The following is a 23,540-nucleotide window of genomic DNA, read 5'->3' as shown; positions in this document are numbered from 1 at the left end:
CCATCAGCAGCTAGCTAACGTTAGCTACATAACACATAACCAGATAATGTTAGCATTCATCCTTAGACACTTGACACAAACATCAATATTAGCATGCTATTAAGCCACATAGATTGGCTTATTTAAAGCCCTCAGAAAACTGACATCTTTTTCATTGATGCAAGTTCATCAATTCATGGCTAAAAATCCTGAGCTGTAGAACTTTCAGCAGATATTAGCGGTAAGCTGCGCGAGTGTCCACCCGTTGGAAGCGTGGGCGACGTGCGGATATGACACAGGCTCCGCATGCAGCAAAAATTGATATGCAAATTATTTTTAAAGCAGCGGCGGGAAAAATATAGCACGCACCGCTGCTGTGTGAACCTGGGGGAAACACTGCTGTGCTGCAGAGGGAGACAAGAAAAAAATACTTCATGGCCTGAGTATGCTACAATTGGACAACACAGTTTCCCTCCCTACTGCTGCGTGTATCACGGTTAAACACTATGGAAGTTAAGGATAATGGATTTGCTTCTAAAATTACCATAAAAAAATCAATCAATGTTCCTCTTGGATGGAGAAAACGTGAGTTCCATGCTGGGAGCAGACTTGTGCGTTAACGTAGCAATCCCCCTATGACAGTGCTGGAACTGGCATCACAGTGCTCGACATGATTGATATCTTAATATGAACAGCACACACTCTCAGAGAAGCGCTGGGCTGATTGTTGAGCATTCATGGCAATGCCTTTTTGTATAACCGCCACCCTGAGCCCCTGGGTGGAAAGCAGCTGAGAGTAAGGTGTCCGTAAAGAAGAACACATGTAAATCTAACAGGAATCTATCAGACGCCCTGAATATTTTGCTGCTACTTCAGTGATAAATGGTGATTTGCTTTGGGACTCGGGAGGCTGTGTGTAAAGGGCCCACCGAGAGATGAAACCCACTCTCACTGTCTATAGACTGGCTCAACACTGAAGGTGGCCCCTGTGTCCAGTGGGCATTGTTTTCTGTAAAGTTACCATCACTAGCAAGAAACAACTTGTGACTATCAATACTTGCCTTTAAGCTATACTAATCAATAGTGTTATATTAACAATAGAAAACCCTCTACATTTTATCCAACTCTGCAGTTCACCTCAACTCTGCACATCATTATTTTGGTTGTACAGCCAATAATTTTTCTGTTTTGGTTCAGTCTTACCAGTCTAATTACAGAGATTTCTAGCAGAGGCAGGCACCTGTTCTGCAGCCAGATACTTTCCTCATGACCAAATGAGGGTTACTATTGGACTTAGAATCATAAGGCGGACATACATTTCCGCTAATGAATGCTAATGTTGCTTGGTTCCTGCTTCTGGATATGTGAATTGGCAACTGTTTGCTAACATGTAAGCCATACATTTAAATGGTATGTGTACATTGCAGCTTTTGAACTGCCTTTTCTTGTCCACTAATACACCATAAACATTTCACCATTTGTACAAGTGTGCAGTGTCCCATGAAGGAGATATGTTACTATCATTCTATTTTCTTGTGTTCTACAATATTTGTTGAGGTTCAATACAAATCATGCATCTAAATAATGGCATTGTATGTTTTCCCCAATCCAAAGTAACATTTAACTTAGAACTCACAAAATATGGAGATGCACAGTTATTCTTCTATGTGTTACGTGGTGCTTATTTCATGTCTTGGCAACCAATTATCAACCTAATAGGCTATTTTAGTCTAAGCTTCAATCACTCTGGTATTGTAAGAACTCATGCCAGCTTCTATATAACACACAGCTAGTAATTCACAACTAGAAAGCAGTACTATTTTTCCTTTGGACCCATGAGAAAATGACATCACTATTTATAATGCAGGTGCTCTAGGTAACACATATAAATGTGGGTACAAATCAAATCTAAGCAGGTGCAATGGTGGTTGGAGGCTGTCTCCTCTAAATGTAAAAGTGCAAAAGCGAATCCTTTTCTTGAACAGGACACCGAACCTGCTTAGCTGCAAAGAATAAGAATCACAGCTAATTCACAGCACAAACTATATTGACTGCTAATGATTGATTTGAGTAGCTGTTACTAGGTCAGGCAACAAGACAAGATGCTGTTTGTCAAAGCGAGTGCATTATAAATCACATGAGAAAAAAATCAGCACATTTTGCCATTCAAAAACCCTATACCTAACCCTACCCAAAGGAGTGCTCCGTAAAAAAATTACATCATAAATGTTTTAGTATTTATTGCTTCATGGTGGGGAATGTACAATGTTTGATTTATCCCTGCCAAGGGCTCGCAACACTGTCGAATGCTCCGCTTAAATTGACTATTTTATTACATTAGAAAATCAGCCAGATAATGGAATGAAATAGAAGTGTAAAAGGGAGAGTTTTACTGCGTTGTATAAATCATTACAGTTTATTGGAAGATCTGTGTGTGTTTTGAACACAGATTTTTTGTGTTTTGACAAATCAATTTTTGATGGCAAATGTACAACAGACAGTTACTTGCTATCGTTTGAAGTTGTGTTTCTGGCCAGATGCTATGTGACTTTCTTTAATAGCTAATTGCAAACTTCAGTTCTGTCTTCTGTTTGGAGTTGAGCTGAAGTATTGTACACAATGATCCTGTAACTGCATTCCCTTCCATTGTAGCTGAGGATCAAACCTTACTGGTTAATATAAAAAAACATGACTCATCAGAAACGTCCGGGAAACTAACTTGAAACAATAAGGATTGATAACCAAATCATAAACTTATAATATTAATATTAAAGCTGTCAGATATGAGATTACGTTTTGGGAAAATACATTGAAAATCAGTGGTTTTTAGAAATTACAACTCTTGAGTACATACTGTAATAAAGTATGATCTATGTCAACGGTCAGGCCCGAGGGTCCCTCTTCAGGGCTTCAACTCACAAAGACCACTTGGAGGTTCCAGTCCAGTCTAGCTCAGAATAACTCACTTGAAATCTGAGTCACTGTAAAATAAAGAAGCTTACTGTATATTTGGCCTGAGCACTCACCTGCAGAGCCAGCAGCCTCTCACTGGGCTTAATGTGGCGTTGGATCTCACATGCCACAGGCTGAATGACTTTAATGCCGTCTTCATAGAACACATAGAACATGTTGCCAATGCCAAGACCTGGAGAGAAAGCAACAACAACCCTTTTACAGTGCATACCTAAAATAACTCACAAGACTGCACAGTATGAACATTTGCAACAGAAATACGCCCACACCATTGCTTTCTACTCATTTAATCACCCTCATCACAGTTCAGTAACCCTATTACAAAATTTCAATTAACTCAGTTTAATGAATGGTAGAGTGAAGCAGAAGCAGTCTAGACGTACCTTCTTCTCGCCACAGAATGTTCGCCACTGCAAGAGGAGAAAAAGAGGAAAGCACGGTTGGAAATCAATGCAAGAATCAATAGGGTCCCATTGTGAGAGTTAACATCCAGACACTAACTCCTATTGAGGCAGAGAGGAAAGCAGAAGGCATGAAAGTTTTATGGACACTGTCTCTCTGACACGTAGTACAACAAATAATCGATGGAGGCCTCTGCTTGGAAATATTTTGGCACCAAACACTGGAAAATGGAGTGCAGTCAACAAAATACTATAACTAATTAGACCTACTGTAAAACAGTTTGTGATTTTTAGATGTTTTAACTCAAGTGTGCTTATGCAAAGATTTGCAAATAAGTCTTAAGAATAACATTTAAAGAAATTGGATCATCATCCATCAATATGAGTTTTATGGATACACGGCCTTAAACACCCATGAGTAGTCTACAGTTTTCAGATTATCATAAATCATTAAGAGGTATTAGTGTGCTCCTTCTTCAGTGGCAAAACCAGTTTTGACTCCTATAATGAGTCATTTATCATTAGATTAATTTAGCGGTGCCGGTGACTAATAACATGAAATGTGGCATTGAAGCAGGATAACACCCAGCGTGTTTAATGGGCGACCTAAAACACAGACAGCTGTTGGCTTTCAAAGCAGCCACTGGGCACTCTGAGAGTGAGGATGCCATTACTTAAATTCACATAACTAAAGAACTAAAGAATGACGTTATAAAGAGAAAAGGTAGAGCTGTTATTAAATAATATTCCATGTAAATGTCAAAACAAATTCTACTCAACGTTTCGTATCCTTCAACTGCACCACTATCCTCTTACACGTTTTTATTTGTGACCTTCTCTCTTATTGTTCATCTGTGCCCCGGTCGTTCCTCTGTTTCCACCCCATCTTCCATTTTCAGTCTACAAACCAATCTCCAGCCCAATTCACATCCGATTCTAATCTCGCCTCTATTGCAATACTCATTCCCTCAGCCTCTTGCTCTGGTGGACAGATGCACAGAAAGAAAAAGGGGGGAGACAAAGCCAATGAGACACCACTATGCCGTTAGTCAGCCTTAATCTTTCAGAAGTGCATTGTCAAGGGTTTCCTGTGCACTCTTGCATACCTTTTAGCTCATTAAAAGTTCCACAAGATGAGTGGGGTCTATAGATAATGGGACAAGGTAGGAATGAAGGAAGTAAGGAAGGGAAGGGAAAGGAATGACAAAACAAAAACGAAAACAATACAATATATTTGAGATGTGCCAACAATGGAAAATGGAGAAAATGGAAAAGAGGAGTTGAGATGAGATCCTGTGTGCCCTGGTCTTTCCCAATAGCCCACAGTATTGGTGCTATTCATCACTTGGCAGAAAGACTGTGGCTGTTCAGCGCATACAAGGGGCCCATACATCAACTTCATCATCCATATAACAAAACAAGCTGGCTGCCACTGTAGGCAATGAGTTCACTCTTTCTGGTCGTAATAACTGTGTTTCCACTGGGCTCCAAACATTGGGAACGCCACGCTCGCCAGTCAGCCCGGACTCTGCAGTTCTTACCCATCAGCAAGGTTACATAAACTCAATTTGTATACAAGAGCACGCTACTGCGACAGTGGGCCAAGCAGCCTGTGGTGTTCGCCATAGTGGCATAGCAGCAGACAGCAAAGGTATACAAACAAGTAGATTAATCGGGTCACAGAATATGGAAATGCTAAATTTAGTCAGGATGACTGCCTTGGGTGTGCAGGATTTTGGTGCTCTTTCCAGAGATTATCCCAGAAGTCTCTTGGAAACCTTTTCCCCTGCTCCTAGGTTCTTCTTTAATTCTAAGCATAACACTGACAGACTGCAAGTGTTGTTAAAAGCTGAGTGCCCACTCACAGCTTTAGGCCATTCTAATGAGGAAATAGAACAGGAATAAACTTAAAAGGGAAAAACAAATCTCCTTTCAATGCAGTTATTGATAAAATGCAAATCAGGTAAACAACACATCACATCAATAACTGCCACTATGCTAAAACATATATTTTAAATACCCCTTCCAACCCTCACTTACAGTACATCAAGAAAATTATTAAGATGCCAAATATACAGTATAGTGTCAAGTTCAACTATCAGCCATAAATTGAGCTTTTGTATTTGTGATCAACACATTAACATTCATTATGTTTTGACAATAGATAATAGCTAATAGTTTTATGGCACAGATTAAGATATGGCTTTGGCTACACCAACAACAACTCCTGTTAAGAGAATAAACTCCTTGTGGCTTTCGTAGGATTTGAGGATGATAAGAAATGCATACAATTTCCCTAGTCTTATTATTTGAAAGAAAAATGGCTGGATAAATATTTCACTAGTAAGGGATAGTAGAAAACTTTTAATTTTGATAGTTTTCTTCGCCTTAACTCTGACACACCGTGAGTTTGAGGGGGTGAAAGAGAAGGTCATGAAATCGTATCTTTCAGACAAATGGAGTGGCCGGTTATATGTTTTCTTGTGTGATTGCAAAATGTAAAGATGATGGTTTATACAGTCAGGGGAAAGTCACAAAGGGTCATTCCAAAGGCTGAATTATTTCATGTCTAATTCAAAGCGGTCATAAACTAATGGTGGCCAGGCTTATCCAGGGTTTACGTATATTGCATACTGATGAAAAAGTATCAATTCACTGCTTCTTGCTTCTCACTTGGCTTCCTCACATTGCACTACACACAGTCATGACTCACTTGATGATGAAGTCACACGTCTTATCAAGCAGGAAGTACAGATTTCTTTTTTATTATCTCTGTGCTGCATATGTTTGAGGGTGCTTAAAGCATGAGGGATAACTTCAATGGCACGTCCCTGGCAGTACTTTTTACATTGAGGTAGAGTAAGGAAGCTTTCAAAAATAACGGACTGACTTCTGTAGAATTAGAGCTGGAACCCTGTAGGAGACTGAGGGCTTTATTATCTCTTAAGAATAAAAGAAGTCCAAAGACTTATTCCTTGGAGGAAAAATCCACAACAGTTTCACATTTTCTTTTAAAAATAACTGAAGAAAGCTTGAACCATCGAAGCTTGATGAATGTGATATTCTTAGCGTTTTCTCATGATCATCAAACAAAAACAGATATGGAAAGATCTGTGCATTGAATTTGCGATGGAAAAGGCTGTGTGCTTTTTAATGCTTTATCTGAATAATAATGGTTTGTAAACACACTTAAATACGTCTATACATGCTTCCTGTCAGTTCATCATACAGTTGTATATCCTTTGCTTCATCTAATGTAAATATGTGAGGGATAATCAACAAGTGGGTGTGCATTATACGGTTGTGAGGCAAGACGTGGAGGTGAAGAACCACCCGACACAAAGCGGAATATTAAATGCAAACCATGGTATAAATAGAATTAAATTACTATTTTACCGAATGCATCAATCAGAAATGTTCATATGCTGTATGTTGTAACCAGGGCTGAACAGTGTTTAAACTCTCCTTTGGATTTACAATACACATTTCACAAAGCCATAGCATGAAACTCAGTCGACAGCTGCTCACACTGTGCATAGCGTCACTGCCTGGTTAGAGCTCCTTGTTGCTGACAGGGTGTCGAAAAGCTGTGTGTCAGTCTACTGTGGTGGGGAGGTACACTGCTGATGGAAATATGGACTCTATTTTGGCACCAGTTTATATTCCCTATTCAGAGGATATGGAGCAGAGAGCATGGCGGACCGCGTAGAATAAAACGCCTTTGTGGAGCGGTTGCGCTTGCCCTGTGAGATTGCAGGGCTTGGTTCCCCCCAATCACTTCACCAGAGGATTTCACTGATTACATCTTCCACTCTGCCTCAATCTCTCAAATCAACAGTGCCGTGTTTGATTGGAACAAAAGTCTACAAACCGCAATATGTTGAAAAATAATTGAGAAACACTGATAGCGTGTGGCAAAAAAGCAATGGTGTAGTTACAGTAGAACATAGCATTGAGTAAATGATAGAGAGTATAGAAAATAGTCTGGAGCAAATATAGCACAGTTATACATTAACGTGACAATACAAAGGTTAAAAAGGGGCAATTAAGAGGATTGATTAGGATGGAATGGCAGTTTGTCATAGGGGAAAGTGATAGGGTATCTTATCAGTAACAATACATCAAACAATTATCTGCAAGATGTGTAGACGTCCAACCTTCAAAATATATTTTTCTTAACAAAGTCATTTAGTGTCATGTTTGAATAAATCAGAAAATCATGCCAATAGGACAAAATAATCCCACAGTGTTACCATTGTGTCCCAGTATCTTGACACAAGACATAATGATCAGATGATTGCAGATACCGAAAATGAGACTCAATTTTTTTTAAATAACTTAATTTCTACCGGAACCAAGTTTATTCACATACTAAAAAACAGAATCATAACTGAGTGGAGGAAACGCTCATTCGCCAGGCCAATGGAGTTTAGACTTTCTGAGGTCTACAAAGGTCTTACATTATTTACTTTGGGTCATTAAGCATTGAGTAAAGACAACAGACTATGTAGTAAAGTAAAGAGTTTACTGTATACTGGAGGCGTGCATTGTTGCAAGACTATGATATGGAGCAGGAATGTATGCAGAGATTGTGATGGGCAGTATAGTCCACACTCCTTGACCTGATGTACATAACCATACAGTTAAGATAGCATAGTACTGTACTATAGCTCAATGTTACACTCCTAATTTACAAAACAAGCTTTACTATGTACGTATATGTAATGTTAGTTTTACAGTCCATACACCATTTATTGGTTCAAACTTTAATGAAACCGACAAAGTCAAAGGTACTTATTGGAGATTGAGTGAACTGGTGGCTACATATTTCTGCCAAAGTCATTAACATGTGGGCGGCTGCTTCTTTTAGACCAAGTTATCAGAAGATATTCTTCATTTCACAGCTTGTTGTCTCTCCCTCTATGTTACCATTTCTAAAGGGCAAGAACATGGTAAGCCAGTGTATCCAGTAATTAAGTGTAAGTAACATTAACCTTAGAGAACCAGCTACCAATTAAGCAACTATGAATGCAGAATTATCTAGTGTACTGTTTTGAAGTGAATAATTGGCAATTCAAGCACTGCAAACTTCCCTAAACTGTATTAAAGCCTTGATTATTTCCAAGTGTTCAAGGGTAACTTAACAGCACAGTACCACGAATAAAACACTTGTGTTGCTACCACGTTGTGTCCTCTATGCTTATTAACTCCCTAATGAGAACCAATTAAGAATGAAATAACCTACAGTTAAGCCTTAGTTTCTTGGCAACAAGCAAACTAACCATAACTGTTCAGTACATCACCTACATAATAATAGAACAAAAATAAAGTTGCCAAGTTCTTCCTCAGTTCAGAGGAAGAACAATATTAGTTCTGAGAACAATTAAATAATTAGTATTTGTTAATTTAGCACTTCAACTGAAGAGGGTAAAACGGCATTTGACAGTGTGCTATATATCCACTATGAAGTGATTTGCAGGTCCCTGATATGAGCATAATGTAGACCATAGAGTGGAGAGACTAAAACAACAAGTGCTCATTCATATCATCGCAGCTCCTCTGACATTGCAGAAGTAATTGGCACATTTTAAAGGGCAGATATTTATGCCAGTTAAGCGGCAGACTGTCAGATGGGGCTCTGCCTGCTGGTGACAGACGGTTAAAGAGATCTCAGAATAGTGACTGCTCAGGTTTTCCCCAATAACGAATTGCCTGGGTAAATTCGAGACAAAAACAATCCACTTTTGTGTTGTGCCTGTGAAGATAAGGTTTTGACCTTCAAGCCTCTAGCTGGCGCATTCATGTAAAGAAGATCATTCATGCCTCGCTCATCAAATCATGTTTTTCATTTCATCCTCCTGCTCAATGCCTTTTCCAGCCCTTCGACAACTGGCGTTATTCAGCTCTCTCTCCTCTTTGAGTGTCTGAATGAGAACCCTAAGGTAGGCCATAAACACATGGCTTTCACAGAATGAGATCATTATTTTCCACAAAGTCAGATTTCTAAAACATTTCCCAGTTTAATCACAATATTTCATTTGAATCTGTCTGCTTCAGATCAGTGGTAGTAGATCAAGGGTAGTCTGGCAACACATCCCCACCAGCATCTTAACTTCTGTGCAATCAGAATATATAATGCTTGTTTAAAACCGTCCTTGAATCTGCTACTTAAAGGCAAACGCCACCAGTTTTAATAATGTGCAAATCCCTTCTCCAATCCTGAATACAATTAAGTAGCTACTTGTGAACATCAAATGTTTACAGCAAAAGCCAGAAAAAGAAGGGTACAAAGACTTACAAATATGTTGAACATCTTCTAAGAGGTTTTTGCGGATTTTACTGTAAGGAACATTACAATTTTCTGTTTGAATTAATAAGAATCATGATTGTATGTTAGTATTTATTTTTGTAATGTAAATAATCCTGGGTGCAAGTCATTGCTTTGGTGTATGATGGATGATTGGAAGTTAGCTTTGAGATGCTTATATATATATGCTTATTATTATGCTAATAATACGTACATACTGGTATGTTATAAAATATGCAATTTCATGTGAAATAATTTAACCTTTTCATCAAAGAAAATATTACATAATTTGTGTGAAATAACTCAAATTATCTGTAAAGATTAAAAGTTTGTAATTTGTGTATTGCGGTTTGATGCTAGTGTTTGTACTCTGAGCATGTTCTGAGTGACAGTGTGTTATCTCAATGAGGCTGGTTCATAGTGTTTGCTGCACTAAGCCTATTTTGCAGGTGAAGTGAACTGTTCAGCTCCAGTGACTGTTGGTAGTGCAGACTGTAGTTAGAGTTCTGCACATTGAGCTACAGTTGTGCCCACTGTGGTTTAGCGATCGAAAAAAACTGTAACAATCAAGATGTCATGAGGCTTAGTGATATTTTTAGTCTTGTTATACAAGTAAATTCAATTATCAGAAAAAGTCTAAAATCAAGACTAAGCTACTGTGCAACTACTATGTTAAGACCACTACATCGACTTTGACATTTTGTCAAATAAAATAAAGAAACTGATATAACTCATTTTTAGTTTCTGCACTGTTATTAAACATTTTACCGATACCATCGTTGTGTTAACATGTATTTTGTGACACCATTCCTTATCTTACTAACCTGCCAAAGGATGGTGGGAAACCAATTATTGTATACGTACATGGCTACAAAGCTCGTATTAGCCAGAATAAATCTAGTGAGAGAAATTGGGTTTCCCTAATCCCCTTCCCGACTAAAAAAACAAGTTTCTAATTTAAGAAATCACATAAATGCATTTAAACAAAAAGTGAAACTAGGTATATGGGATTGAGATGAGGGGTTGATATCCAGAATAGATGAAGCATACCTGCTAATGTTTATCTCACTGTCAGTGTCAGCATTGCTAATAATACGTACATACATACAGTTATTCTAGTCTGATTTTAAGTGCATCGGCTGCATTTGGCCTCTGCTTCTGCACGGTCATTTTAAAAATGCAGGTCACCTCTCCCTCATCATGGATAGATGCCATTTCCCAGAAGATAGCTAATGGAAATGGAAGACTAGTGTTGTGGCAGGAAATTGACCAAGTAATGGGGAATATGGGAATAGAAATATAATTTGTATCCCTAGCTGGCAAGGTCCTACTTTACATTTAAAATATATTAATACTAAGCATATGCAAAGACTTTCCAATGCTTTGTGCCGCAAAAACCTTAGAGCTCATTCTGACTAAAGAGCATTAGACAGAGAGATTAATTAAAGGCTGACTGAAAACATAATCACTCTTCTGCGTTCTTCTTTTCAGTCGAGTGACCTTGACTAAGAAGAACTTACGTTAATTAAATGAATGTTTTGATCAAACAGAAACCAAATATTTGACATATTTGACATTGAACATAGTTACATTAAGAACACTAAAACATGAACATTCAAATAATGTCAGTGTGAGATTCAATGAATATCTCCAGGAGTGCCAGTGTTCCAGCATCTCACAGCAGGGTCTGTAAACTGCAGACGGGGACTGTGCTGTAAAGTAACACATCCAACATCTTCAGCTGGATGAACAGCCCTGCCATGCAGGATTATCTATTTGCACCAAGCGTAATTTATCAAGTACTGTTCAACTGGAGTTTTAGCTGTTGTTATTGTTACTTTTTAATAACTGGTGCTTGTTAAAGGAGAAGCAAGCGAAATGGATCTTTTAGCTAACTTCCTGTCAGTGACTGCAGTTAGCAGTCCCCTCCTTTGTCCCTATGTCAACACTTTAACGTACAGCGGTCTTCAAGCAGCAATTTATCTAGCGTCATCACAGATCGGAAAGTACAATAAAACAAGATAAAAACCATAAAAACAAACATTGGGTATGGTTTTTACCTGCTCCACCATTGTAGCTCAGTAAACATTCAGCTCTCCGTCACTCTGTGCGTGCACGGGCAGAGATACGTGCACATTTGTAGTGTTCTGTCTTCTGATTGGATACACGGTTGTGAGATTACGTGCAGACCAGAGTGACTGAGAGATCTGTGTTATGAAGTGTGCACACAGTATAAGTGATCACTATATGAATATAGAGCAATGTAACACGTTTATTAACATATTGCTTACTTCTGCATTATTGCATTAACATCCACTAACAGGATAAAATCACTCTGTGTAAAATGAATCTCATGCAATATGAAGTTTGCGGTGTTAACACTCGCAATCCACACAAGCAGCTCATACTCTCCTCGTCTCTCTGTTTTGGCCTTGAACACAGATGAACTGAAGGTAGCTGGCAGCTTTCCTAGAAAATATCTCCAAGGCACCACCTTGTTGGAGAGACAAATAAAAATACCTGTCCATCTCAAGTGGCTTATCACGCCAAAATAATGCAAATGGAAAGAGGATCCAAAGTTAAACCTGCTGCCTTCTCACAGATGTAATACGTCTTATGTTTGTTTGTTTTACCTCATGTGATTTCTATGTGAATAAGCAGTGTAAATGCATGACACGAAAGTATCTTCCTATTCTTTGATATGTACCATTTTAAAACAACTAAAACAACTAAGAGATCTACTATAAGACTGAATCACTATGATCAAAGTGTGAAAGTCATGGCAACATATGCTGCACACAAACAAACGGCAATAGAAACAATGGCTCTGAAGCTGAGACAGTGATATGATGGGTTGATCAATAGGCAGTTACAGTAAACTGGTAATCTATAAAGTTGCAATATTAGCCATTTCTGCAACGGTTACATTTTTCAATAGTCATTTTGACCTTGCAATAAAGTTCACATGTATTTGGGAATTATCACAGTGTTGCCTTCGACCAATGGATTCCAGCACTCTTCCAGCCCTCCAGTTTGCTTTTCTGAGATACTTAAAAAAAAATCATCTTTGGGAACAAGCATACAATTTACGATTTGTAGAAAAATGACATTTCAAGACTCCCTCCTGAACTAAAATACTTATTTTTAGGGTGTATTCACACAGGGAAAGTCCTCTAGTTCACTTGCTTTGGTCCAGACCAAATAGAGTTTAGATTTTGTTTGTTTGGTGTGGTCCACTTTCACATTGCCCCTTTTTGTAAGTGAACCAGCATTACGAAGCAAAACCACACGTGATCTGAGGTCATTCATTCATTGGACAGACATTCTGGTGTGGAGAGAAGCAGGGAGAATGAAGTAAAAACTGCGAAATATATCATTGATATAATATGGGGATAAAAATAATAAAAAGGCCTACATCCAGCCTACGAAGAAAAAATCTAATTATTGTTGTTTCATATGGTTATAATATGAAGCCCTATGACAATGCCACGTTATGTGGCTTGTAGTCTACGATGTGAAACATCATTTTTACTGTATTTTTTGCTGCTGGACGTGCGGCTCGCGAGAAGAATAGGCTCGTGCCGACACTCAGCTGATTAAGCTGTGTATCAGCTGGGTGTCAGTTTGGTGCAGTGCAGCTCCAAACAGACACGGGAATAGTATTGACGGTCCCGTACATGGGAAGCTAAATAAAAACACACACTGTGCGGAAGATGCTCCCGTCGCCTTCATCTGATCGCTGAACACATTCAGCATTTTTACGCGTCTTCTCGATCAAATGTAATATATTGTTCTGGGCTCCCGGTCAAACCACAACTTATCGTCCTAACAATGGCGACAACAACACTTTCTCATAATGTGAAGCTGACGGCAATTTATTATAAAAGAATAGGCACAGTGCTTCCTGCATTTGGGTCGAATTGAGTCCGGACAAATTCACACCACAAACGAACTGCAGCAGAGTGCGTTTGGAAACGGACCGAGACTACCTCTTCAGCTGGGTCTCGGAGCGCTTGTTTGGTCCGCCCCCGAGTGCGATTGCTGTATTCACACCTGCCTGAAAGATGCGCACCAAAGGCGGAAGTGCACCTGAGTTCCTTTCAACCGAACTAAACACGGCATGTGTGAATACACCCTTAAAAGCAGAGGTGAGGATGTCAGAGGTTGAGGGCTGCAGTTCATACTAGCTTCAAGCTCACAGAGACAGCCAATACACGGAAGATAGTCAAGATTCCATTTGCTCACTTGCCTAGTTTCTGAAGGTAGCATTCACAAGTGGAAACTAGAGAGGCTCAAGTATACTCATGCCAGACTATGACAGTGTAGTGAAGTCCTTTTTCTGTCTACCTTCATAATGTAGTAGTGCAGCCACTTCTGGCTGTCTGCTGACACCCCTTTGAACTTCTGTCCTGTGGGGTTACTCACGCAAAAAAGTACTGCAATATCCATCTCCTAGAACCATTTTGGCCTGCGGTAGGGCTTCAAAAACTTCAAAGTGTACGAGTGACCTCTGACCCTGCCAAGCATGATCCTCTGATGCATGACAGGCCGGTTGAAGGAAGTGTCATACTGTGGGGACAACATCTAAGCATGGCAGGTCTGGCAGAGGCACACATGATGTGTGTGACTTGACTGCAGAGTTGTTAAGGGTGCTGTTTGGGAATCCTAATTACCCACAGGAAAGCACAACAACTAACAAGTGGTCTCAAAACCAAATGATTTTGACATTTCAGAGAAAGTCAGAGTTAATTACCATTTGGGACTTTGTTCATGAGGAGGTTTATATAAGAGGTTTGTTTATGTCGAGTGTTAATATTCAGCCTAGGCTCTGTAGACAGGCATTGTGCTAGCTACAGTGGGCCCCCTTTTGTTTACATTTCCTATGGTGTTAATACACACCCATCTAAGCTGTATATTAACACAATTTTTTTTACACAGTATGGACAGTACTGGACCGTGAGGAGATATGTCTATGGGAATGGATTAAGTGGTGCCTGAACTTCCAAACTTCCTACTTCCAAAGCAGGAGACAAGGAGAGAATTGATAGTATCGCCATTACTTCCCTCGCAAAGTTCTATCATGCATCTCATAGGACATAAACTATTAAGAACTGACAGGTAAATTATTAAGAGCTACTTCTACATAGCTCCATTATCCCTTGAATAAAAATAAGAGACAGACATCATGACTTATACATACAAGTCTTGCGTGCAGAGTCCTCCACAAATAGCGAAGAGATGTCTTCATCCACGCCAGCCGCATTTTTGGCAATGCAGGTATAGGCCCCAGTGTCCTCGAAGTGCACGTTGCTGATGTGCACCTCACTTCCATTAGCTTTGAAGAACAACAGAGGGAACAGACAAAAGAAAATAGTTTGCCTTCCAGAAGAGATAAAAGGCGACTACACACTGTCATCTTCTGCTACCATTGCCCTGTGACATAACAGCACCCCCTGTTATAAAGGAAGGCAAGATGATTGTTTCTGCCCATTCTAAAAGCTATGAGTTCAAAGTGAGAATGTGGCACGGGTCTGTCATATTCTGTATTATCATGAGTATTTATGTTTAACCTCAAAGGAAAAGCATTTGGCTTTACTATTTGTTTAAGTATGTATAAAGACACTTTAAAACTTGATTCAGAATTTGATACCGGGGTTGGGCGATAACGTTACTGACATTATGACCCCATTGATGATCAAATAATCATAATGCAAAAAAACAACATCAAACATATTTCACTGCTTATAATAAGTTAAGCAGGACAAACATTCCATTAGCGAAATAACATGAAAGGAAACACATGCCCTGATGATCATTTATGTTGTATTGCAGAGCCCCATTTTACACATTTAAAGGTAATTATTGTAAGCAGTATTTGTAATAGTGAAGTGATAGGAGTAATGTTCAGCAATGGAAGCAATAAAGTTACATTCAAGTTCAGATAAGTGGTAGGAGCCACAACTGTAGCATTACAACTGTGCAAAAGCATCAGTAAAAATAATAATGGAGGTGTAACACTATACAAGTGTACACACAGTGAGCAATAAACTCTTGTACCTTGCAGAGTGAGCTGTTTGGACAGCTTGGTTGTGATGTCCATGCCGTTCTTCAGCCAGGCAAGCTGGGGGCTGGGGATGCCCTCAGCATGGCAGCGCAGGCTGGCTGTCACACCCGGCTCCCGGGCTTGGCTCTCTGGGTACACTCGGATTACAGGAGGAACTGGAAGATGGTGAAAAAGAAGGAGAGGGAGTCGGTTGAGATGGATAAATGAATAAATGCAGTATGTCCCTCCCTGTTGTTAACTTTCAGACCATTCAGACCATCTGAGGAGAGAGGCAACCTTATTGAACCAGAGGTTTAAGGGAAGATGCCAAGTCCTGAACTTATGGTTCTGCATTCCAATACACTATCAATAGGATTTTATGTATTTTCAGCATTACCAAATGCCTTTAGATAAGGTTAACTTGCTCTGTGAAGCTAAACAAATCAGATACATAAATAAGGGAGAGAACCTCTGTTCGGAAGTTATCGATTTTGCTTGGTTGCCATTGATTTTATGTAACCTTTTGTCAGGAAGAAGATACGAGGATAGAACTGGAGGAAACAAAATGTGTTCAGAAAGAAAAGGCACATAACACTAAATGACGCTCTCTTCTGCAAATTGAGCTGATTTTACATGTGTGCGCACTTTGTGCAAAAGTCATGCATGAGTTTCACTTATTTACCCTACCCTCAAGCAAAAACAAACAAACAATACATATTCTCCCTTACTGTACTTTCAAGAACCATAAATCAACACAAATCATAAAACACATAAATACATTAATAATATGCATTTATGCATTGGCTGAGAATATGCCACACATTATGCTCTACACCAAGTGGCTAACTTGTTAGACTCTTGCTCCACAAAACAATTTAAAAATAATGTATTTGAATAATCCTTTGAAGGAAGAAGAAGCCTTCTCTGAATAGAATAGCAATGATAAAACCTTAAAAGAGCACAGTATCTGAGGAGACTCTCCCCACAGCAATGGTGAATGAAACTTGGACAGTGGCAATTAACTGTTTACAGAGAGCCCATAAAAAAGCTGCATGGCATATTCCACAACAGCCTGTCACATATAAGGATGACAACCTGGCAGCGGTTTAAGTAGGAACATCAAATGTCTCTATCTGGCCATCTTGTTTTGAGCAATTCATCATGGCCTCTCTGGCCGTAATCAGTGTCCTGTATATTTTTGCTTTCTGAAACTGACTTTAGAGACTTTATTGGAGTGTGGCAATGAGAGCTTTGGCATAAGGAAAGTAGACAGCCCTGCAATAGAGAGCATTTATTGTGGGCACTGGGTTAGAGGAAGTCTTTACTCCGCCTGGTGAGTGAAAGTGCTGAAGAAAGTTGCCACAGCCATCTTGTCACTACACCACTCCTGGGCTTTGGAGATCATGGCAACCTGACTGCCAACACTGTCATCATCAGTGGTCTTATGGCACCCAGATTACTTTAATAATCACAGTCAAAGGTACCCCCCACACCAATGCCCTGAGCGGTAACACAAATAACTGAATAGAACCCTTGGAGACAAATTATTTTGTACGGTCTTTTGAATGAAAATAATAGATTGTGTGTGTGTGTGTGTGTGTGCTGCTTGTGTTCTTTCTCTGGTTTTATACTTCTGTGTAACCGTTTCCGTGCTGTGTGCTTGCGGTAAATCAATTTGTGACAGCAATGTTTGATGAAATTGCTTCGCGATAGAGGTACATTGTTTGAATCTATAACTGCATCTGTATAGCAGTCTTCCTGAATGCACACAGTGTATGATCAGTGATCAAATCATTTCTAAAGATATAAGCTTTCAAAGAAAAATTTTAATACTGTGGTTTGTACATATTTAATTTTCGCCTAAATGGATAAGATCCCACTGTCTACATGGTGTGTCTCCGCACAGCATTTAAACTTAATGGTGTGTGTTAGGGATGGCCATTTTAAGAAATTCCTTGATCGATGATTTGGAAATGTAACGATCAATTATCAATTTAATCGTTATCTTTTTACATATAAAAAATTGCCCACAGAAAATAAAAAAATACAGTGTTTTACCATAGACTGTATATAAGAGGGTTTCAATCAATGAAATCTTTATTCAAAGAACTTCTAGTGAGACAACAATCCATTAAGACGAGGCATTTTAAGTTAAACTTTTGAAAATAAAATTATAAAATGCAGCACTGGTTAAAGACCGGGGCTATGAGCCAATGCTACGACACTTTTAAACACATTTTAACCTACTAATATGCTGCCATACTGTATATAGGCACGGCACGTTTGTCTGAGTTGTAAAGGACCTAACGTTACTTCATCTAAAAACTAAATCTGCAAATTAGTTCCCTGAAGAAGGCGCTAAAGTTAGCCGCATATGCTAGCGTTGCTAACGTAACCTGTTAAACAGGGTCGGATGTAGGCTGTACAGTGGTACATCATTTGGGTTGCCATTGTGTTGTACTAATACACAGCTTCACGATGTTGAATTAATTTTGGTAATTTTGGTTATAAAGTTGTCCGATGCCAAACTTCACCTTGAACTCATTATGTTTATGTTCTGATATCTACGGCAGCTCGTGGGCTGCTGAACCTATTCTTTTGTCTCTTACAACTAGCATCGCCCCCTGCTGGTAGGATATCTCATTGCTGTCCATACAGTATGGTGCTGCCGCATAGTGAAATGCATTGCATTGCTTCGGGACTCACAACAGCTATTAAATCGATAAAAATTTCACATGATCGACACAATTCTTTACGATCAATGATCGATCATCGATTAATCATCCCCATCCCTGTGTTAACATACATGCTAGTACCCTGGTTATGATCACTTTTTAGTAACAAAATTTCCAGTTTCAGAGATGTTGTATGTTGTATGAGAAACCTTAAAATTATATGCCAATTTACTGTGATGTATAATTGGGATACCCAGTTCAGGTTTCTAATGCATTTTCTCAACTCATCAAGTTATGAATAACCAGTACCGAAAAAAAAGTGTTAATAATAATAAATGATCGGATTTATATAGCGCTTTTTGGTAGGTCACTCGAAGACGCTTAAATCTATTAAAGCCACTACGAGTAACATGGCACGTTGGCGGCCCCTTTGGACAAAAGCGGTAGTATTTTTACGACGCCAGCTGTCGTGAAACTGTTTTCTAGCTTGTGCCAGGCGTGCGAGATTCAAATGATCAGGAAGCAATATAGTGCATGTCATGGTTGAAAGTGTGAGGGCACCGGCCTCTTTTCGGCTCCGTGAGAGTGGTTAGTGACACAGCATCAACTAATGCCAGTCAGTGCTACACACACACCTGATTGCAATGAGTTGATGCAGTGTCACCTCTCACGGGGCTGAAAGATTACGTGTCCTCACAGAAAGCGAATGAACGAGAGACGGCAGTTAGTGTGGATCACAATGAGGTAATGTGTTTATGTTGTTGTAAATAATGACTATTTCAGATGAATAATGGTCATCTGATGATGCTGGTGAGGCAAAGTAAACTTTGTTTTAGTAGGCTACCGCTCATTCATTTAGGAGTAAACACTGCAGTCCCGTGAAATTGTGTATACGTTGCTTGGCAACGCCCTCCCGCCCGCCTATCACTCTCCCTTTTAGCTTTTCTTCATTGCATTTTTTTTTCTTTGATGGTTCAGCCCCGTTATCAGTCATTATGACGACAAATAACTGTCTCAAACAAGGCTCCCGCTCCCCTTCCCTCACCTGGAGGGATAGGCTTCTCAAATCGCGTTGCTGCGATACACTGAAATCTGCGACCAATACGAATATGTGACCATAGAGCATGCACGCATGAACCGAAAATCGGACTGGGTGTGCGACCAGACCAAACGCAGTAATAAAAACTATATAAAAACTTCTTTCTTTGCACTGATGGTCTCGTTAAAGGTCATTTATGATTATGAGAGGAAACATGAGGCTGTTTAAAAGATATTTAAATGTTACTCGGAGCTGCTTTAATCTAAATTCTATTAATTTAAAATAGATAATCTAAATCTATTTTGGGTTCATGTCACACATGGCATGTAACATTGTTGCTGGCCCAAAACCACAACAAATTATACATCAGCTGTATATAGTGAGAGAAAGGATCAACGAGAAGTCCTTAATAAAGCCTCTCAGGCAATTTCACAGAGTTCATTAATTATTGCAATGGGATATAATCAAAACAGATACAGAAAAACAGTATTACTGCCAAAGGGTTCAGTAATAGTGAATAAGATGTTAGCTTGACACTTCACCAAACCAAAGGCTTCAGTACTGACATACAGTGAGTGTAGTAAAGAGGTTGACCGATCTTCGTTTTTTAAAGACCGATATAATAATGTATATATGCATATAACAGTCTTCCTCTTCCATAATAAACTACCTGGATTTTACTCCATCAGCTGCTTTCCGGAGGGTTTTCGGTTCATCACAAATTTGTTTTTGTATTTATAGATATTTATATATTATGGGGAGATTATGGGTTTATATATATATAATATATCTGGAAACAGTAGCTGAAAAGGGGAGAAAGGTAGAGATCTTGTGACCAGGGATGGCCTTCTGTTCGAAGCTATTGCGAAAGACAGAAAATTGATAGCATGACTCAAATCCCATTTCATACACGTTTTTGGGAAAATTGCTTCTGTGATTTGAGAAGATGGAATTGGTTGGTATTTTGTGCTGAAGATGTCTGCTCTATGATCCGATCAGAGCTGTACAGGAGTCAGATAGGTTACAGTGAAAGTGTGTACTTGTGTAATTACAGAGTATGTAAGAGATGGTCTATGTATGTAAGAGATGGTCTAATCAGCAATGTGAATGGGTATGATAGAGGTTGGCTGAGGCAGAACAGAAGTTGCAGTTGAGTCCTCTCTGTAGGTTTAATGGAACCAATTTAACCTAACATCTGTGATGGGAGGGGCTCGCTGCTTGCCAAAAATGTAATAACCCGGCCTAGTTTCCTTAAACATCCAAGTGAGGTTTCTACACAGGTATTCACCCCCACTTTAGCATGGTATATTTGTGTTGTGCCTACAGCAGTGCTTAAAAAGTACAATAGGAACCTATGAGGAAAACTGAGGCCTAGTTCCCCTTTTCAAAGCCTGATAAGGAACTCTTGGGGCCTACATGGGTAAAATAAAGCCTGAATTTGAGTTTTCTGGAGGCAAAACCCCCAGAACAAGGGGTCATAAAACGAAGGGACCCAGCCCTAGTTTCATCACACCTGATAAGGTTTTGTAACCCCATTGGCTGAGATCTTCCAGTCAACCATGTGACCATGCTATGATAAAACCAGCAAGCACCCCAAAATCACCGCCTTTTCGCAGTGGAGCCATCCACAAAGCGGGTGTATGCAAACTTTAAACTGAGCTCACAGACTGCTTGCCTGCAGTCTTTACCTTCCCGGATCCGAAGGAAGTTTCACCCAGGAAACTTCATCCTACCGCGGCTGCTGAAACTCAGCCGTGCCTTCCTCCCTACCAGCCGGAGAAGAAGCCCAGCGTCACTGAACGCAACAGACAGTAAACTGCCTCGCCGCCTCCGCAAAAGACGCACGCCACTACCGGAGCAAGCCAGCTGACCGCAACGGGCCCCGTCTTTCCCCCAAGAAGCAAGATCGCTCCTCCACCGGCATAACAAGCAGGACCCTCCTCTAAACCTGCCGTGTGGACCACAGGATCCTAAACTACCCATCGCTTCTCATCACCGTCGGAGACGGTTCACAGTAGGCATTTGTCTGGGCTATAAATTAGGCTATAGATATCTATTTAGGTATACATTAACTTAAGGTTAAGGTACCGACTGACGAGTCGTTTTTCCCTTGTTAAATGTGATTCTGACAGCATTATTTTCATAATAATTGCCTAACTGCTCACTGTGGTTTTTCCTCCCGCTTTCCGGGAGATGTTTGATTGTTGTGATTGTCGCTACGTGCCAGATCAGCTGTTCCCCTCTGATAACTCCGAAGCAGCATCAGTTTTGTGAGACCACTCACAGACTGAATGACTGTAGGCTACACATCAAGGTGAACAACTAACGGCACTGAAAGTGGCGAGCTTTTACTTGATCTCCTCTTTCTTTCTCTCTCTTTATTCAAACTCTGTGCATCCGCACACCAACACATATTCTTACATTTGCGTCGCGATTGTTAAGCATATGAGCGTTGACTTCTGTGGTTTCCAAAGTTAAATTGAGTGGGTCGCGAGCACTGACCCCCTTCACGTGACTTTAACGTCACACGTCACAGTTAGGACGTCTCCGCCACGTGATTGCGTCGCCATCGGTGACCCCCTTCACGTGACGAAAACGTCACAAGCTGTCCGCCATTTTTGGCTTTGGGCGGTGTCCACCCTGTCACTACACGATCTGAGGAGCCTGCACGATATGAGGTGCGCGTGCGCAAAATGGCCGCCATCGTTGACAGCCCGCTTAGAGTGTTTTGGAGAGCCACAGACTGCACTAAAAACAGACTGTAACTCGCTCAATTCTGAACCGATTTTCATGAAATTGAGTTTGTTATGAAGATAGAACAATTAATCGTGCTACTGATTACGTGTTGGAATTAAATTCAGTTAAGGGGCCGCTGACCCACGGACTTTGTGTGTGTGAGTTTGTGCTCACGGGGGAACTTTAGGAGGGGGCGGGGGTGAGGACGCTGACGTGCGTTGCCTAGGCGACTGCGGGCTTTCCAAGATGGCGGCCGTTCTGCGCATGCGGTCCTCATATCGTGCAGGCTCCTCAAATCGTGTAGTTTACAGTATAAGTGTAGACTGAAGGCAGGTATGATTCTGATATTTCAAACCAGAAGATCAAAGGGGTATTTAAAACACACAAGTGGTCAGGTGCTGTTTTGTATAATTGGCACGTTTGTGTTTTATGACCTATCAAGATATGTACAATTAATATAGTACACAGAATAAAAAACATTTTTTCTAGTGGTGCTGCAGTTGTTTACCTGCGTGATTACAGACATGCCATCATCCGCCCTGGTGATACACTGATTAATCAATTGGCACACCTAGTGTATATTAGCTTTTGTTTCCTTAGACATCTACCAGTAGCTAATGAGCATTTTACAAAGGGCTTAAAACCGACGTTTAATGGCATTACCATTCCATGTAACCATGGACAGGAAACATTAAATCTTCTTTCCCCTAACAATAAATCTGCATCCACTACCATGTACCTAAATGCTATAATAGCTACAGAGAACCATGAGTCTTATTTTCCTTCTAACCAAGGAAAGTGTATTCTCTGGCTTTTGAAAATATCCCACTTACACTCTCTACCAATGTGCATATGTAAACTCAGTACCTGCATGCAAAAAATCACAATTTCCTTTGCACAGACGGTGGTGAGCGGGCAGATTGTGGAATTTTGCCACTCAAAATTCAATTCAGCCTAGATATGGAAGAAGTTGCATTCTGGGTGTCAGGAGAGCCACTGCCAGGAGAATGTGACACAGCAGGGCTGACAGCTCCATCATAAAGCTCCCCAGCCACATGTCAATCACTCAGCCAGGTTCCCGTTGGCCATGGCGCTCTGGAAGATGAGCAGGCATGCAGACAAACATACACACACACACACACACACAAACAAACACACAGGAGCAAAGAACACACACATACACCATTTCACCATCACAGTGCTGGAAGATTTCCAACTAATCCTGGCAGACTTCTTACAACTCGTCCATCAAATTGAACTTGTGACTGCTCAAAAAACATGGCGGTCATCATAACCATAGGATTGAGAGAATTGACCAGGGGCCTGTTTCAGGTAGCTGGTTTTACATACTCTGGGTTTAATCATACGCTCTGAGTTGGTTAACTCA

At 40.1% G+C, this 23,540-nt stretch overlaps 1 protein-coding gene across 1 annotated transcript in view; it reads right to left on the bottom strand.

Moving 5' to 3' along the window:
- Positions 1-23,540, bottom strand: part of fstl5 (follistatin-like 5) — a gene marked incomplete at both ends in the record, with an annotated part of 148,075 nt that overhangs the window by 20,667 nt on the left and 103,868 nt on the right. Inside the window, 4 exons of the mRNA XM_080036085.1 lie at positions 3,006-3,124; positions 3,336-3,362; positions 14,861-14,995; positions 15,718-15,879. Of these exons, the coding sequence (XP_079892211.1) occupies positions 3,006-3,124; positions 3,336-3,362; positions 14,861-14,995; positions 15,718-15,879 (443 nt within the window). The remainder of the gene's footprint in view (positions 1-3,005; positions 3,125-3,335; positions 3,363-14,860; positions 14,996-15,717; positions 15,880-23,540) is intronic.

Source organism: Ammodytes marinus (genome assembly GCF_949987685.1).
Source record: "Ammodytes marinus genome assembly, chromosome: 10".
Taxonomy (NCBI): Eukaryota; Metazoa; Chordata; class Actinopteri; order Uranoscopiformes; family Ammodytidae; genus Ammodytes; species Ammodytes marinus.
Note: the sequence above shows the minus strand (reverse complement) of the source record. Positions and strands in the feature narration are given on the sequence as shown.